Consider the following 19,355-nt stretch of genomic DNA (forward strand, 5'->3'; position numbering starts at 1 on the left):
TAAACCGCGTATCTTCTTCTGCTGTGAATGAACCCAGCTGTGTGCAAGTTCCAAGGAGCTCCCATAGCATCGCTGTTTATACTGTGGTGATGAAAGCATACTGCTCTGCCATCTTCCTCGTAGCTCGACGTCCAACTTCCACAGTGCCAGCCACATTCTTGTCCAGGCAGATACAGCGCAATTAATTGCATGGTGCTACTCCCTTCTCCTCTCCGACTCACCGATGGTAAAAAATTAGGGAGTGTGAGAACAGTAGGGCTTAGCAATCTTCATTGTGCCTGCGTGTTGTCATCCTTATGTTTGGATTAAACAAGTAAAATGTTGTGATTTAGAAGAAAAACACCCCTGAGTTTTCCCCAACTGAAATTTGCGAGCTCAGTGACAACACCTTGGCCTGCGTTGTAGAAGCTGCCTACAATTACTGTGTCTATGTAACTAAACCTGGCACGTTGTGGGCAGTTTTGGAAAACAATCGGCCGAAATTCAGTTGAATCTGTTATTTTTCAAGATACAGAATTATGCCCTCTTTAAGCAGAGAGAGTGATGGCTTGCTTTCTTCTGCTGGAACCCAGGAATTTTTGATGCAGTGACCACTGCCCTACTTTACAAGCAATCTCACTGGGGTAGAAGATCCTGTGATGAGGGCTATCAGAAACTAGACCTAAATGTTCACGATACATTCAATCTGGTTCAATCTCCAAAGGCAGTCCCGTAAACACTATCTCTGTGTTTTCTTTTCTCTTTTTTTTCCTCCTGACCTTGGGAGGTTGGGACAACACAAATAAATATTCTTCCTATCCACAGGGAAAAAAAAGATTTGGCAATTCAGGCCACAGAATTTCTTGTGTAGCAAACTTAAGGGTGTTTAAGCAGCTTATTCATCCGTGCTCTTCCTTCCTAAGAGGAAGGCATCTTAACAGAGCAACCTAATAGCACAGAACACATATAATTTAACTAGTGAATTTTTGCCATCCTACCATAATATGATTAGCATCATATCACACTATTTCTTCCTGAGTGTTGAGTGTGGGAATGGTGTTCATTATAATTGTTGTCTCCTCAGGCCTGTGTATTTGTATATTCATAAAATTCCTGGTGTGCATCTTCTGTTAAGTGGTGCAAATAGAAATGAAAGCAACAGTAGCTTGCTCAGAGAAAGCTTACTGCACATGCTTTGGTTTTTGCTTTTTGGAAAGGCTTTGTGATTTTACAGATTTAAAAACAGGAAAGCAAAAGAACAACAAAAGGTTGCTTTTTCTTGCAGCTTCCTCCACAAATGGGAAAATGCAGCCTCAAGTCCCAATTACAAAGCCTTCACTGAACCAGGCCAAATGGAAAACCTGTAAACCTGTGAGACTTGTACCCTATCACAAAACTTCTAAGTTAAAAAACAAGACAAAGAATTAAAATAAAACTAGAAATAGACCGTGTGACAAAATAGAACTTCAGCGTGCAAGAGAGACTGAGACTGTTAACAGTTAAGAAAAAAGCCTTTTTGTATTTCACTGTCCTCCTAAGCTTCTGTAACTCATGCCAGCATACTGAGCCTTCTAGTATTACTGTGTTAGGCAGCGGGGTGAGAATGTGACAGTAAAATAGATGACCGGACATCCCATACTAGTTGCACTTAATAGCAAAGTATTTTGTTTCAAAGTCATGTTATGATAAACCAGCTCTAGGTATTGCAGAAGAGAGTGCTTGCACAGATCTCAGAATAAAATGGTGTTATTTCTATAGGAAATGCAAAGCGGTGAAGAAAGAACCAGTGTCTGCCTGCCTACTTTGATCGTTTTAACATTATTCAGTCGGTGATACAACTTGAATTATATAGTTTTGGCTAAAAATATATTTACTTTGCAGATTTGTTGGAAAAAAAAACAACACATTAAGTGTTAACAGTTCAGTTTTCACAGGCGTTTTATGAAGCTCGCCTAAGGAGGTTCATCTTGTTTCAGCTGTGTGCTGCGGCCTGCAGCTCGAAACAGAGCACCTACCATTTCTGGGCCACCACAGCAAGCTTCCACGCAGTGGAAGAGAGCTGAACTCCATCAGCTGTGTGATGCACCAACATTAGGGCAATTCTACCAATTCACAGGGACTCTGATCATGGCTCAGTGGGAAGAACATTCTTCTGCAGTGCTCTGACATTGGCCTGTTTATGGAAATGCAACTAACTGCAGAGGCAATCAGGATCAGAACAGTCTTGTATAAACTGGGGTCAATTATCAGAGTAACACCCCCACTGACTTCAGACTTGGGATGTATTTACCAAATCAACGAGAGCACTCCACAAAGGATTTCTTCTAACATGCTCAGTGAACTCTTTTGTATATTCAGGTGCACGTCGTCCCTTCTCAGCTGCCTGATGGGACAGAGCCTGGGTGCTTCCAAAGGCCGGCAGAGAAGGCACGTTCTCACTGTGCCGCTAATTTGTCCCTCCAACATTTTGATTCCTCGTTCCACAAAGCCAGTCAGCCTCCATCCCATTCTTACCCAACATGGAGATGCTCATGGCTGAGCTAGAACACTGTGCCGTTCCCTTCCAGAGCCATGTGCTATGATCTATGTGACAGCAATATGGTTTGTATATAATTAGGGAAAAATATCAGCATTGCATAAAGAAGAGACTAGCTCACAAGTATTTGCCCATGAATTTTAAAATTCCTGACAAAAAAATAAAAAATAAAAATTGTGGAAAATAAACACTTGCATCTAGTCACAGCCAGTAAACGCAAGTGAGAAAGAGGATGGAAGAAAAGATCTCCAGTTTTGTAGTCACTGTTTTTGTATTTTTGGTATTTTATCTCCCCTCCTTTGCCATGATGAAAAAATGCAGAGTAATGATTGATGCAAATACAGGATACAGAGTATTTGACTTTATCCTGTGAGCTAACACAATATTGTAGTTGTATTACAATGAAAATTCAGCACTAGCAGTAATGTGAGGTGATGAACAACTAACTTGCAATTAAGTAATCTCGCTCAGGTAGAAGCCTTCTTTTATCCCAAACACGTCAACATGATGCTACCATAAAAGTGATCAATGCTACTGAGGAGCAGGTATCGATAAACTGACCTATGTCTTTTTCTTATTAGTTTCATTTGATACAACAAATTTCAGGAAGCTTTTTTAGATTCATGTTTCATTTCAAGACATACATCACTGTAAGCCAGAAAAGAAAAGCATGGAGAATATTAAAGTCATGACACTCTCAGGAGAATTGGCTTGTATGTGCACATCAAGATAGTACCAGCTCCAGATGCTGTTAAAGTAAATGAAAAGGAAAGCAAATTTTATTATTATTTATTTTCTGAGGGGAAATATATATATATATATATATATATATATATATATATATATATATGAGGAATGAGAAAGACTTCATTCCCTGAGGGCCTGAGGGGAAAAAATAAAAAATTAGTATTATTCTAAGGTATTTAAATGAACAGTGGAAAAATCCAAAGGATTATAACATCAATATTTGGAGTGAAGGAATACATCAAGCAAGCTGAAAAGCCTTTGACATGGGAAGATGCTACTTCTGCTGAGTTTTCAGAAGATGTGATTAGAGCATGCCAGTGGCCAGGAATGCAGATAATAATACTCCCTAGCATGTGCCAGAATGTTCAGGCTCCTAAGGACAGGGAAGTCACGACGGTGAAGGGCTGTGAGGACCAGAACTTGCTATATCAACAGCAGCAGGCAAAAATTAATAGTTTTATTTCTTGACTTGGGAATAAACTACTTATTGAGTGATTAAGAAACAAATTGAAAACTTTTCTGTATTGAAACATCTTCTAACTTATTCATACAGCTGGTCAAATATCAATTAATTTTCATATGAAAACGTAGCATGATCTTAAAACATAAACGATGACTATTGCCTTGCAATGGACAGTCCAGCTAAGATGCACTGATTTATTCAGTCAATTATTATAATGAATCACTTCATGCCAGTTAACGTTAGCCACTAATTAGGATGTCAAATTAAACTTGTGGTTTTAAAGTTCCAATTTCCTCCATCATCTAGAAAATTTTCTTAGAACAGATTTTTTCTTCAGAATATATCAGAAGAGCAGAAACTGACATCTGAATCTTAAACTGACCTCAGTTACCTGCTGTAAACCTCGTTTAAATTCATCTCAGACAACATTTGGAATTGAACTTTCAGAGACCCACCGAATCACTGCCTTGCATTCAAGCTTTGCTTAAACAGCAAGATTTCAGTAGAAATCTCGTAGAAGCGCAGACACTTCTCACCACCCTATATCCTGTCTTACCTGAGCATAAACAAGGATCTAGTCATGACAACAATTTAGGAAACCGGTACTTTGGAACTTTGTGATTTACCCTTAGCAAAAAGGCTGCTAATGAAGGGAGGTACCTGAGTCTGCAAGACTGGCAAATACTCCGGGGTCCTACCGAGCACGCTAGGAAGTGCTTTACTGGGACATATGTGGTCTCCTGTCACTACACCTCCTTTTCCCTTCCCTTGTAGTTAAAAAACCAACACAGAATGACAAGATCAACGCAGGCAGAACAGAAGCCTAGGGAAAGCGTGTGTGCTGGGGGCGGCGTTCCCGGTGCGCAGCCCGTGCCTGTGAACAGCCACCCAGAAGCGCACACGGCGATGGCCGTGCCCTTGGAGCAGCGAGGAGGAGGAAGGGAATGAAGAACCACCAGGCAGAAGAGGGGGACAGGACTTATTACGGGTTATTCGTGTGGCTTTCTATGCAGAGCCAGAAAGAACTTTGCAGAAAATTGGTAATTTACTGGAATGGCAAATAGGTCTGGTACCCCTGTTCTACTTAAGAACCAGGAGGTGCTTTAACTCCTTCATAAATGAAGCAATTAGATTTTTGTTAAACGACTAAACAGGACTTCAAGTTAGTCACAGACTGCCAGGAAAGAACACGATGGGTGAGGTGCTCGGTCTGTTTCTGGACGCAGAACTAGCAAGTGGAAGAGGTGCAGTATTTTACGAGTATTTTACGAGTCACATTATTATTAAGTAGTTTGTTTCAGACAATCTGTACAGCAGAAGCACCATTTGGCTCCGTTTAACACGGCAAAGTGGACGGTCAGTTTCCTCACAACGGATGACCGGCGAGGTGTTTTAACAGGCTGCGAAGCAACCGCACGCGAGGGGAAATTAACACCTCGCTGCCACGGACGGAACACAACCGGGGACGGCGGTCGGGGGGGGACGGCGCCCACCCGGCCCTGACGGGGCGGCGGCACCTGAGGGCGCGGCGCGGCTGGGGCAGGCGGGCGAGGCCTGAGGCGCGGCCCCGCTCCCTCCTCACGGCTCCGAGCGCGCTCCCGTCCCCTGCACTCACCTCAGCCGCCGCGGCGCGGCCCGGCCGGAGCAGGGCGAGCAGCACCAGCAGTACGAGTAGCAGCAGGGGCAGAAGCGGCAGCAGGCGGCCGGGACAGCCCCCGGCGGCCATCCCAGCGCTGCCGGCGGAGCTCGGCTCGGGCCGCTCCGACTCTGCCCCCCGGGGCTGCCGTCTCGCACCCTCCACAGCGCTCCCGGCCCCCCGGGGTGGGGACAGGGGACAGGGCTGGCCGGGGCGGGGCCACCCCTCTCCTCCCACACCCCCACACACCCCGCGTCCCCTGCCTGGGGCACCGCCGTCTGTCCGTCCGTCCGTCCGTCGGGCACGGGGTAGGCGAGGAGCCGGGGGCTCTCCCACCTGGGAGCTGAGGTGAGTGGAGGGCGCAGCCCCGGGCCGCGCTGGGACCGGGATGGGGACGGGGACCCGGCCGGAGAGGGGTGGGGGGGGATGGGTATGGGGGCAGCCCTGAGGTGCGCGGGTGTGACGGGACCGAGACCTGGAGGCTGTGCTCGGCTTTTAGCGGGGGTTCGGTAATGAGGCGGCGGAGAGCAGGTGGCTAATTACACGCTGCTGGCCGCTGCAGCGATGTCAACCCCCGGGAAGCGTTTCTGCCCGGGCATTTCGCACAGCTTTGGGTAATAGGGAGGTTTTCCGAATGGAAGTGTGATTTGTGAAGTGTTGGCAGTATGTAAAGTTTATCGCATCTGTATTACTGACAGAAGTAACATCTCACCAAAAAGACTGCTGGGCAGACTCTGGAGGTACGTTGGCCAGGCCAGCCCCACTTTATTTGTCGTGTTCTGAAGTGCTGTACGGGACATCCTGTGTTAGGGGTTTTGGTGAGCACTACAAGCGATACAGGAAAAGCCTAACCGTACGACAATATAATATATGTATCTGAATTTAGTCAGGATTACTCATGAGATAGAAATCTAAAGTCTTTCATGAGCATAAAGCTAACCACAGAGCTTTGTAAAACAGCCGCTCATACAGGCATGAGAGTAGAAGAGCTGGGTCTCCATTCAGTACAGTGCACTGTCAACCCCCTCTGAAATCTGCTGTGAAAGCGAGTTAGTAGAGGCTACTTCTCCCCACAGCAAAAACATGTCTCTGGAAGAGCAGAGTATCATGGTCAGTGCCAAAGAACTTGTACATCATGACAGACATGATCATCTTTACTCTAAAATCCCAAATATCGATGAGAGCAAGCTGGCAGGTACAGAAAGAAATTGAAAAAAAAAAATCCCTGGTTTTCAAGCCAGATAGGTGGTGACCATGTAGAGAAAATGATACTTCAGGGAGAAAATCACTAAATCCATCATTTTGTGAGATCCTTAAACCCATCAACTGTAGCAGTGCTATGATTTTTATGCACGAATACTGCAGTAAGGACAAAAATGTGGCATGCAGTTATAAACCATAGGCATCTGTATGTTGTAAGTACCTAAATCCATCACTGAAATTTAACGTTAGAAGAACTGGTATTAGACAGAAGGTAGCAGAGCGCCACACAAAAGTGAAAACGGAAGGTGTGGAGTTCTCTGGGACAGCATGGTCAGTCGAAGAGAATGGTCAGAAATGATGAAAGTTCAGATGCAGGATGAATGGAATAACTCTCACTGAGTAAGCAAGAAGATACTTAAAGGGGGCTTTTGAATACAAGGCCAAAGAAATATTGGAAGAAACAGAAGAAACAAGGAAAAACACTATGAGGAGAAAAGAATATATGCAGAGGACCTAGTGAATGAAATACTGCTATAATACAAAGCTATTAAGTCAGTTTTCAAATGATGAAAACCCATGTGGCTATTTCCAAAAAATAAATCAACAAGGCTAAAAGCAAAGATGGGAAAATACTGACAAGGGAGATGTGGTCTTACTTCATCAGAGTCCCTAAGTATGAAATGGTCTTCCTTCACGGCTGTTGTCTAGAGACTAAACACTACGTTATGTTACAGCGCGAGCGTTCTCTGCACTTTAAGTATTAGGTAAGTATTCTCTGGCAGTAACTTTTGTGATTACTTTAAAATGTAGAACATGAGATCAGATGGCTATATCTGCCTAAATAAGACTTGATGATCCTTACATTCTTGCACTTTGAACTATATGAAGCTTATCAGAAAATGATGGGTTTTAGGTGGGCATGATGAAAAAGCAAACAGAGTTAAGTCTTCCATTCACGCTTTAAGTATGGTTTCAAACTATGTCAATGGGTTGGATCAAAATGGAATTTAATTTGAAAATTAAAGCTTCTGTGCTAATACAAAGCAAGCATACCAAATTGAATTTCTTCATCATTTTCAGAAGCTGTCTGGATAATGAAATAGTGACATGGGTAGCAGGCAACAAGAACAAATCTCTGTGAAGTCTAACACTTTATGACTGGCTTGGAATTTCCATTTGAGGCAGTCCCTCCCTGTTGTATTTTAATGCCTCGCAGTCTTGCTTATAATACTAATGTAAAAAATCAGCGAGGTATCAACGTATTTGTGCATCCTTCCTTCCTTCCTTGCTTCTTTCCATACAGATGAAAAACTGGGCCACAGAAAGAGATTAAGAATTTGGCAGATGAAGGGAGTACTGTACAGTATATGTAGAGTGTGATGTTGCAGCATGGACTCGTTGCCCGTAGGCTGTTCATTCATTAGTCAGTGCATGGTAGTTTACAAAGTCTCTTCATACTATGGGATATGGATATACTGTGCATACACATAGGAGTCAATATTATTCACAAATTAGTTCTAGTTAGCAAGCCATTACACTAAATTACAGAAAGCAAGACAGTAATGTTTCTGGAACTGCACACTCATTTGTTTTACAAAGAAAATATAGCTGTTTGTTGAACAGCTGAAAGAGGGCAGCCGGTTTGCTGCAGGTTCGCGTCCTTGCTCTCTTCTCAGTAGCTGATTGCCTTTGCTTACTCAGGGGACTTCTCCAAAGGAAGTGAATCCCTGGCTGTTTGCTCTAGGCAGTGTTCAGTCTCCTCAAAATTAACCTCCCCAGATTTGGAAGACTACAGATCAGAAAAATAAAAGGTTGTAAAAACATGTGCTATCCTAGGAAAAGCCAAGCCTCTAAGCCTTCACTTTAAGATAACCTCTGTGAATCCTTTGCCAAAGGTAACCTTATTCTAAAGGATTTCAGCTTTTGTCTTATTTGGGGTATATGGAAGTCTGCACAGGACCTGGCCATTTCTCTAGATCTGTGAAGCTTGAGCTTACAAAAAAGTTGATGCAGCACATTTTCACATAAAACTACGTCTATTCTGCTGGACCCAAGTCAGAGGTCACAGATGCATGGTATAGTTAATTTATGCATGCAGACTTTTACCTGCCTGGGACTGCAGAGCCCTCTGGTGAGTCTTGAACTTAGAGCTTCCAGCTTCCTAAATCCTGGCAAAACCTGTGGAAAAAATGGTCTAAAAATAAAGTTAAAAAAAATCTAGGTAACTTCTGCTATGAGTGTTGCCTATCCATGCATGTGAATATAACTCTTGACTTGAAACTGTATAATGCTTATGCTGCACTCAGAGTTTGCTCAGACGCACATACAGATGCCTACACACCAATCCAACTCAGTTTGCAGAAGATACACCTAACTCTGGTCTTGATATTAATATCTAGTCTCTCTATATATATTTTAAGTGCATTAGGTCTTTACATTAGAAAGGTGTCATCTTTTTTTAATGCTCTTAGCAAAAACAGTAGGTATGATAGCTTTTTAAGAAATAATTACGCAAGATGCTCTTTGTTCATTATTTCAAACAGTGGGCGAAGACTAATCTTTTCTAGAGTTAAATCTTGTACTCTTCTCATGTTACCTGTAATTTCATATATAGTCCTCTTGAAATAATTGTATAGATGATAAAAATGCTGCTTAATAGGAGTAATAGTGCCACTATAAAGCTATGCAGTGTGATATATTTCAGTTGTTGACACATTTTGGTTTTCCAGTAATTATTCTTGTAAAATTGTTACTCAGATATGTATTTTAATATAAACAGGTTCAGAGGCGAAAACAACAACAGAATGGAATGGTGTCTGTAAACCATCCACAAACAGAAGGAAACAGAAGACCTGCTGTTTTATTTAAAAAAGAAAAAAAAGTGCAGATCATCAATCAATGTGAATGGCATTAACAAAGGATTCGTTTGAACGGATTAAGTGGCTTATCAGAGCTGCCTGGTGAGTTTTACAGATCACTAAAATTTTTAACTGGAGTCATTGAGATGCATTCTTAGCTATCAATTAAACAGTAATCACCAGCTAAATAATCTGCAGTCTGTCTTAAATTTTATAGGCATATAAGTTTATATGATTTCTATTTGTCTGTAAGTTCATATTTAAACTTAGGGTACCACACCATTTAAATAGTAGAGAACAGGAACTACAATTCTGAATGTGTTTTAACAGAAAAGATGTTCTTACACCTACATTCTAGTGATGAGCCCATTTGTAGAAATAAAATCAATGACTAATTCAAACCTGAATGGCTGTCCCAGAATAAGTTTGCAGATGAGGGAGAAATATTAAAAGGTACGAAGAAAACTTTCAGAAACTATGATGGGAATACTTGATAGTACTAGCTGTGGCAGGAGTTCTTTCTGGAGGAAAGTGATCCTAAGGAGAAGATGAGGGTCAGTGTGGCCAGGAATGTTCAAAGAACAATATGTGAGATAATTCCATTTCTGTAATATCTTCCATAGAAAGTCAATGCAAACCCAAATATACCCAAATTCATAATAAACCCAAGTAACTGCTATGGCACACTGGTTCTTTTAAACTCATTTGTCACACAAATATCTCATTCCTTCTATTTTGCATAGTATTTCTGTCTTTATTATACCACCTGCACATGGGGTTTAAAAAAAGCCCACTGAACCAGTTCATCTCATGAGTATTTCCTATATCTCTTATGGTTTCTGCCAGCTAGATTTAATGCTGCCAGTACGTCTTTTGGATTTAAGGTCATTAGGAATAACACACATCACCAAGCCCAGGAATTTCTGTCATACCCTCTCTTCCCTTGTTGTGTTGTGTGATTTCATCTACTAGATGAAACACTTAGATATAGGGCATCTTCACGGTCTTTCGAATAAACACTGCCATACTGAAAAACTGTGCTTTAAGGACCTTTAATCTTCCTTACAGCTCAGGTCTTCAGAGGCCCATGTCAGGGGACTAACTAGAGGCAGTGATAGTGAATCTAGTGAGAATGAAGCCTAACAGCAGAGAAGAGTTTTGAACTGCAGAGTTCTTTACGTACAAAAAAGGGCTGTGTAATAATGTTGGTATGTATAAATATATTCCAAATCTAATTAAATTCCAGTAGACTTTCAGCTGTGTGTGGAGAGCAGTGTTATGCAAAACTCCACTGTTTACTACCATATAGCTGATCATGGGACAACCTCACCTTGTTTAACCAATCATTTATTTCACTTTTATCAAGAGAGAACATGAGTTTGTCTTCAGTCACCAGTAATCATTTTCATGAACATTTAATTTCCATAAAATCTGCACACTTGAAAAACAGTAGCAGGCAATGTAAATTGAAAAAGCGTATAGAGTAAATGTGCATAAATAGCTAAAATACATTAGATTTGTCAGTATTCAATTTGTCAGTACGTATCAGTGCATACAGAGGTTTTATAATTTGCAGTCTGATTCTGTGAACAATTATGGTCTGAAACGATAAGCCTGGGTTTGCTGGCACAGTTCTCAGTGCTGTGAAGGGTTGGTCGTATGAATAACATAAAGAAAAAATAAAATCGGGTTGAACTAAATAGGACTTTGGGAGATTTACTAAATTTGCAGGGTTGAAGCATTTTGTTACAGGCTTTACTGTAGCATGTAGACTAATACACAGTATAGGCTGTACATTACAGCTGTATCTAATGTATCTTTCCATGTAAAGAGTGGGCACCTACTTATTTGTCATTAATAGTAATGTTAATATTAATCATTAATAATAATGATTCTTTCTTGTATTGCTGCAGAAATTTTGGCCTACCTTATCTTTCTTTCTTTTTTTTTTTCTTTCTTTTTTAAAAAAATATTAATTCATCTAGGAGTCAGAAAAGGCATGATTGCAACTTCATAATCCACCACTTGCAGTGGTTGGGATGGAGCTGGGCTTCCCCAGCAGCTGCTCTGGAAACATGCAGCTATTTTGAGTGCACTTCTGCTCCCTGCCTTCTTTCTCTCTTGCTGTGTTTCTGAGCAAAAGAAAACAGTAGCAGTTAACTCATCTGGGGGCAGATGACAAATAACCCCCAGCTCTCCTACATCTTCACCCATGGTGTCTGCGGAAGTGCAGAAGTCTGTCTGGAATGCTTTTTCTCTAACTGTTCCTAATTGTGGGACTGGAAATAGGTTATCAGGAGGAAAAAAAACATTTACATATTCTTGCACATCCCTATCTGTACTCAGGATCACAAATCCAAAAAGGTAAAATTATATAGCATATGCTGACCATTTTTTAATGACACATATCTCTTATATCCTTTAAGTAAGTAATCACCTCAAACAGGACTTAATCATATGTCTACACTTCTTTCTTCTTAGAGGCCACATGTTTGTGAAGGTTGAATATTGGAAGTTTAGTTTTAAATGAGTTTTCTCCTTCTTCTAAATCAGGTGGCTGCTGATTGTTTTTTCAGCACAAGAAATTGATGGGGTAAGTGACAATATTTACTTTTGACGGTTGATAAATGGGATGGTATAGTTCAAACAAAGAACAGGATATACACCAAAATAACCTGTGGGAAAACTGTGATGTTTCTTTTAGTATTTCTTGCAGTTCTTACTTTCTGTTATGTTCCTGTTGCTCAGCTTGACTATTTTGTAATTTTCTCCATTGGATTCTTCTAGATTATAACTTTGGCATCTTTAGACACTTTTGGAAACTTGCCTTTAAAAAATCACTCTCATGCACTGTACCTTTCCTCATGAAATCCCTTCAGTGGTTCTCCGTTATACATATCATGCTAATTCTAGCTTTCAAGCCCTTTTCTATATGTTAAAACTGGCCTCTCTGTACATTCCCACCTTCTTGAAGTCAAAATTTTCGTATAAAATTTTCATATAGTCTCAATATCTACTTTACTTTCCTCTCTGTACTGTCCTCTGTATTAATCTCATGTTTGCAGTGCCCTCAGTGAAACATCTTTTGAGTCCATCCTCTTTGTTTCTTTCAAATATATATGAAAAGCTTTTTTTTGTTGTTGTTTTTTTTCCTGTCACCCCTTTTTAGTTGAAATACTGAAGATTGAAATATTTTTTTTAAATAAATGTTTCTATTAGAACAAAAGGAAACAGCTTATGTTATTAGAAAGTTGCATTCCATTCACATTCCAGTAGAGTCAAGTTTTTAATGACTAGGTGAGAGTCTAGTGTGAAATAGATTAGGAATTTCATGGGAGGTCCAGTATGGGAAAGAGAAGCAGTCTATGAGAGAGACTATCATACCCTCTATCTAGTTCTAAGGCATGGGAGCACCAGATATTCTAAAAATACTGTAGATAGTACAGAAATTTTCTTCCTTATCTAATATTTGTCAGTGCTTTCTCCTTGAAAAATTGAAGTATGAACCTATTGTGTTCTGTTGATTATTAAAATGAATAACAAAACATTTTGACCTTGATAGAAATGAAATCCATACTAAGCAAACATTTTCATATTATCACTGTTTACTTGTTTACCTAAACTACTTTTAAATCTTTTAAGTTCTTGTCATCCTATTCAGAGCCACTCTGATCATGTACACACTTAATTTTACTGAAAAATTGTGACCTAATGGACATTCCAATTGCATAAGAGAGTTTATAAGTGAAGAGTTAGAAACTCTTTATGAAGTGTTAGAAATGATCAGATGTGGATCACATGCTTCTGGTACCAATGTTCCTTAGAGGCCCTGACTTTGCCCAGTGACTTCCAAAATTTAGGAGAAGCTTGGTATGCAAGAACAGCTTTTGAGACTTTAGCAGTGTTTTATGGTGCCAGTCCATACCGCGAACAGGCAAGTTGTGTCAGTGCTGTGTTTGCTATGGTCCTCAGCTAAGCAGTCTGGACACACGCCGGCTGTGCTGGAAGTGCATTTCTTGAGACCACACCAGCTTGAAAGTGTGGGCATAATTCCCCTAAAATACTGAATCTCCTGCAAAATCAAAACCATCCTTGCTTTTCTGCATCAAGTTGAAAATCTACACGGTATTCTGACGTTTGGTGCTATGCCAAGTTCCTTCCTCAGCAGGGAATTGCCCTGTGGGTATGCAACAGTAGCCAAATCTTTTGCCTTAAAAATCATCTAATTGAACAGTATGTGTACAAATCAAAAACTTTAGTGCATATCTTAATTAAATAGGAATAAATAATATATTATTAATTTTGGTAACATTTTAACAGAGAATTCACATTTTTTGTTCAGTTCTTCAATACTGGATAAATTTGCGTAAACAGCAGTTTCTTCCTATTGTACCCTTTCAGAAACAACCGAGAATTTAATAATAATAATAATAATAGTGCCATGCCATATGATATACTGTTTGCTGTCTATTGTGCATTATTAAATTCATAACCTGTCAATTTTTAGGGAGGATACGCATATATTGACCCATGTGGGGGACAGGATTGTTCAGTTTGTCGGTGCTTTCCAGAAAAAGGATCAAGAGTAAGTGATAAGCAGAACTACTGATAATTGCTGTTGCAAATACTGTTCATTTTGTGCACACTGCTATTCTTTAACATCAGTATGGCTTGTGAGCATAAACAAGTCTGAATACAGCAAGCTAGCATAATTCTGTTGCTGGTATGAAGTACACCTATCATTGAAGAAAGTTAAGATTGTGAACAGGTTTGCTTGTAAATTAGGTTTCTAATAATCCTGGTGCCATTTTTTTTGGTAAGTATTCTTTGAGATAAATTTGGAAGTTAGACAAAGCCTAATCATATAATATATTAAGTTTAGAAATCTATGCTTGTTTTCTCCTAAGAAGTTGTTTAAAAGAGAATGTCTATGTCATTTACTAGTTTTGTGGGAACTTGTTTTCGTGTTTCTTGTTCTCTGATGACCAAACAACTGAAAAATAGTATTGAAACAATTTTCTTTCAAAGCACTGATGTTAAAGTTTTGGGCTTAAAACATAAAGTTTGGGGCATAGTGGATCAGTTTTTGGAAGACCCACATGCCCCGTTTATTTCTGTACAACCTGAGTGGCCACAAAAGCAAGGCACACCTTTCCCTTCCTGTGCTTGTGCAGTCATCAGGGTGCTTTGCTGTGTCATGATCACTGCCCTGGTGTCCTTGGATCCTATCCTAATCCTCCAGGATTATGTCTATACAAGGTTCCCCCATACTGTAGGATTTTCATAATCGGGGCCTAGGATGTGTCTATCTCTGTAACACTGTTAACAAATTGGCATCCCAGGAAGAGTATTTTGACTAGCAGCATTGCAGTGATTCACAGAGCTACAGAATAGACTGATTTGGATACCAAAAATGTGATCTAAAGTACCATTTAAAAACAACTGACTGTGAAATGAGGAAAAAGAAAGGATGATGAAAATTCCCCCTGAACCTGGGTCTCTCTCAGTAGTCTGGAAGTTCTGAATTACATGCCTGTAATCAGTCAGTAATCAATATTCACTGCAGTCAGTAAGGCTCTTTCTTCAGCTGTCGTCTCCTCCACAGGTAAACCAAACCATGACTCATGGATTTGCAATTAGTTTTCTAAATACTTACAAGGTCTAGACCTAAGTGCCTAACAGAAGTGTAGTATGAAAATAAACATTTAAAAATAAATTCAATTATCATTATGCTAATGTAAATTGAGAATTTACCCTTCTCTGAAGCAGCTCTGAAATACATGTGCACACTGACAAGTACAATCTCTCCAGTGCAACAGGAATTTATATGCCATGCAATTATTACTAGTCATCAATACACAAGGAGTTGTGTATTAATGGCTGTATCTTAACAGCCATTGTATGAAATACAGTTTAAATAAACATAATTCAGATAGATTGTTGCAAATGTTTTCTAGTGTATGGTGTTGAATTATTCTATATAGTATTACTTTATCTTTTTTTAAGCCTGCAATCCTGTTGATTCTCAGCTGTGTTCTGCCTTTACACTCTGACACACTAATTTTGCTTTCCTAACTTTTGTGGAGACTACTTATTACAAAACAAAACACTTACTTATCTTGTTGTTAGCTTCCTAGAATGCAAAACATCATGCTTTATCTTCTTTCGAGTCTGAATTCTGCTGCCAGGCTGGTTCATCAGAGGTTTGATCTTCCTCAATCTGGTCTTTAAAGTGCAAGAAACAGATGAACATTGAAGGGCTGGAATTGTACAGTATCAACGCCTAAAATCTCAGAAGTGTGCAGTTTATTAAATAAACCTTCTTTGTAAAGGAGTGGAGATATGAGCAACAGTACATTTTGAGTACAAAATGTACAATGAGTACATTTTGTTGCTTAGTGCTTCATTTTTTTTTTTTTTCCTTTTTTGCTATTTAGAATAGGCTAGATGTCAAAAATAAGGATGAGCTAGTCCCCTCAGCAAACATTTGCTGAAAGCACAAAAAGACTAGAAAATTCATGTACTTGCTGGGCAAAAGGCAATGGGATGGTAATCCCATCCAGACCAGCTGGAAAGCCAGACTTAGAGCAACCAGCTATGTTCAAACAACTGCAATATGGGGGGCTTCTTCAAAGACTGGAAAGAGAAAGGCAGCATCTGAGTGAGCTACAACAGTGTATATAATTGAATTACATTGGTATATGTAGCCCACGCCAACTTTTTTCCCCTGCTCTTTATTTTTGAATTCTTTTGCCTTGGGGATTCAGATGGTATGGCATTCTCTTCATTATCTTCAGTTGAACATGGTAGTCTAAGACTTATCCTTAGAGGAGTAGCACCTCTCCTATGAAGAAAGGCTGAGAGATCTGGGGATGTTCAGTAAGTGATCCTCATGGTTTTTGGTGCCAGCCCTTATCACTTGAGACTTTCTTTTGCCTCTTCTCTCCCAGTCAAAAGTATAGACTTTAAGGAGCCAGTAGCAGTCAATGTAATTAGAGGCAGACAGCAAATTAATTGGTTTAGTTTATCTTCCTCTTTATTCTTCCATATGATATGTCAAAGAGATAGTGAAAACTTTCCTCCATTTTCCCCTCGTTCTCTAACATGGGAAGTTATGCCCTTAGTAATTTTTGAAGTGTTGAATCAGAGGCCTGAAAAATGATGGCTGCTCTAACAGTATTTAACAGATAATTTAAAAAATGTTTGCAGTTAGCACTGACCGATTGTAAACCTGCCCTGTGCCGACCCCGGAGTTTGATCCCATTCAATTCCTTTGGCTTTGTTTATAGAGTTAAGTAGATTTAGAAAGCAAGCGTCTATTCATGACCCAACCTGATCAAGCTTCTATGAGATCATGTGAAATGCCTGGAGCAAAGTGAATAACAAGTATAACTCAGCAAGACCAATGTTTGTTCTTTTGCAGATGAAGCGAGTGGCCTATTTTCATATTAGTGAGGAGAGAACGTAGCAAAGGGGTATCTAAGAGGAATGTCTTGCATGTGAGGTGTAAGGAGTAAGCATTTGTGAGAGATACTAAATGAGTTGGACAGTGGGATACTAATGGTGAAATCTACCACTGTGGTAGGTCTGTCTTCTGATAGTGCTGTTCTCATCACATCTTTCTAATGGGTCCTGTGGGTTATCATGTCTCCGTAGTTGGTTATATGGGTTAACCGAGTCCAATTTCCAGCACAGTGTAAAGATTTACTAACAGAGAAACAGGAAATGGTCATTTTTTTGTGCCTAAGAAGCATTATTAAACCACACTTTTTTTTTGCCTGCCAGTATGGTGTTGGAATACTGAACATAAATAACACAAATGAGTTGTCTGTCATTCACATGGAATATCCAGCACTTGTAAAATATGCAAAATCCGTATATTTGATCTCAAAATGCATGTGCTTAGCTGAATCCTTTATCAGAGATGCATACTAGCATTTGAAAAAACCCAGATCTGTCCCACTTTTTGCCTTGTACTTGTTGATCATTTTTCTCAGTATGTTAGCTAAAATACGATTTAATTTCTTTAAAATATAAGACTCCTGACATGAGTTACACATTTCTGTAGCATTTCTATTGTATTTCACTTAAATTAGCTGAGAACCATAGAACAACAGATCTAGAGAAAGGAGGACCCCAGACCTATATCTGAAGCAGTTTTTTGTTGTTGTTATTTTTTGTAGATGAGCAGAGCAGAAAGCGGTTCTCTGGTTTCAGAAATTAGGATTTTAACTGATAGAGAATGGAATCTACTTACCAGAATGTGGAATAAGTACAGGATCACTCTGTTCTCCTCACTGCAAGGTCTCTTTGAGACTGTTCTTCACACACAGTGTCCAACAACAGCATCTGTAAATTAGCAGTTTTCATATTAGATATGTTTCCAAATTTTTCAAGAGTTTTGAATTTAATAAGTTATCTCTTTTGTGCTTGAATATTTTCTTTCCTTAGTAATTTTGGTTCTCCTGTCCCACCATACTATTAATAATGTTTTTCTTAGTTGCTTCAGATCGGTAACCTATTCCACATCGGGCAACAGAATTTGAGGGATTACAAAACTCTACAAAATAATTCTTCTTCATAGATTTGAATCAACCAACAATCACCAATCAGTGACTTGTTTCAATAAAATTGATCATAAAATCAAAGAATGATTTGAGTAAAAAGTGTTTTAAAGACCATATCCCAGTTCCAACTCCCCTGCCATGGGCAGAGAGATCTTCCAGTAGATCATATTGCTCAAAGCCCCAGGCAACCTGGACTTGAACACTTGAAGAGATGGAATCAGAGCAAAAGTTTAATTTATTTTATTAGCTAATCTGATATTAGTCATTTGTGGTCCAAGACATTATATTTGCAGCACTCTGCTTTCAAGCGTTGTCTTTCTTAGAGTGTATGTGCCAAGATCATTCCGGTTCAGTACTTCTTTGACACAATAGTGACACCCACTGGCTTATTGGATGCTTCTTCTTTTCATGGTTCAGTGTTAAAAACAAAACAAAGCAAAAAAATGTGAAAAATGTTTTCAGCTCTTCACTGTGATTTGTTGTGATACACTAAAATATCGTGGTTAAGCTGCATCATCCGGTACTATGTTCTCTAGCATATTGTCTCATTACAAAATAATATTAAAAGAGCACAGAATTTCCTAGTAGGTTGTAGCACAATCTAGATGCTGAGACAAGTCAAACATTAAGGGTTACTATTGCATTTAATCAGCTCAAAATCTGACTATAAAAAAAGTTACCTAATACTCAAAGGCGCTATGTGATCTGTTGTTTCTGAACAAATTGACAATAAAGAACATCCCATATATTTGTTTGATCCTCAAAGAAAAATTTGCTTTAATAATGAAAAGAGGGAGGATTTAAAGTCACTTGGTCATGTGTTTTCCCATCTGTATCTCATCTTGATAATGTTAATATTTAGAAGGTTGATTCTGAAGCCTTGACTTCAAGTGAAAAAGGTTTTGGTCCCAGTCCTACACAGTTACACTGGAGGAGTGGAAACCTCCCAGAATGGACACCCCTACAAGTCCTGGAAGCTGTGGCTTGGCTGTGTAAAAGACCTGTTCTTCCAAAAAGGGAGAGGACAAGAGCGGAGCTTAGAGTAGCAGCAGATACTTCCACCTCACAAAGCAAATTACAAAAGAAAACATCTGTCTGCAAATGCCTTTGTGCACACTCTCTGTCGCCTCCAGACTACTCTTACTTCCCTCCCTTTCTCCATCCTGCCGCTGGTAAAATGAAAAAGACTGGTTACATGCCAGAGTCTAGTGTAGAAGGAGCACTATAGTATTTGCCTACAATCTGATTCTGTGCAGTTGCTGAGAAGTTTTGCTTTTGTTTATGAGAATAGAAGGTAAATCCATTTCCTGTATCATTGATTCATCCACATAGCATGTAACATAGGTACTATTCTAACTGAAGGCAA

The 19,355-nt window shown here is 39.6% G+C and overlaps 2 protein-coding genes across 3 annotated transcripts in view; one reads left to right on the forward strand and one right to left on the reverse strand.

Annotated features, from left to right (window-relative positions):
* Positions 1-5,610, reverse strand: part of COL4A3 (collagen type IV alpha 3 chain) — a 61,202-nt gene extending 55,592 nt beyond the window's left edge. For both annotated transcript variants that reach the window (XR_004753250.1, XM_035334688.1), the window contains exon 1: positions 5,341-5,610. Coding sequence is in view for 1 of the 2 variants with exons in the window: in XM_035334688.1 (XP_035190579.1) it covers positions 5,341-5,451 (111 nt within the window). In the remaining variant the exon portion in view is untranslated. The remainder of the gene's footprint in view (positions 1-5,340) is intronic.
* The window catches only part of COL4A4 (collagen type IV alpha 4 chain), a 66,711-nt gene continuing 52,925 nt past the window's right edge, over positions 5,570-19,355 (forward strand). The window contains exons 1-4 of the mRNA XM_035334687.1: positions 5,570-5,709; positions 9,344-9,524; positions 11,976-12,015; positions 13,930-14,007. Of these exons, the coding sequence (XP_035190578.1) occupies positions 9,469-9,524; positions 11,976-12,015; positions 13,930-14,007 (174 nt within the window). The 5' untranslated portion in view covers positions 5,570-5,709; positions 9,344-9,468. The remainder of the gene's footprint in view (positions 5,710-9,343; positions 9,525-11,975; positions 12,016-13,929; positions 14,008-19,355) is intronic.

Source organism: Oxyura jamaicensis, chromosome 9 (assembly GCF_011077185.1).
Source record: "Oxyura jamaicensis isolate SHBP4307 breed ruddy duck chromosome 9, BPBGC_Ojam_1.0, whole genome shotgun sequence".
Classification (NCBI taxonomy): domain Eukaryota; kingdom Metazoa; phylum Chordata; class Aves; order Anseriformes; family Anatidae; genus Oxyura; species Oxyura jamaicensis.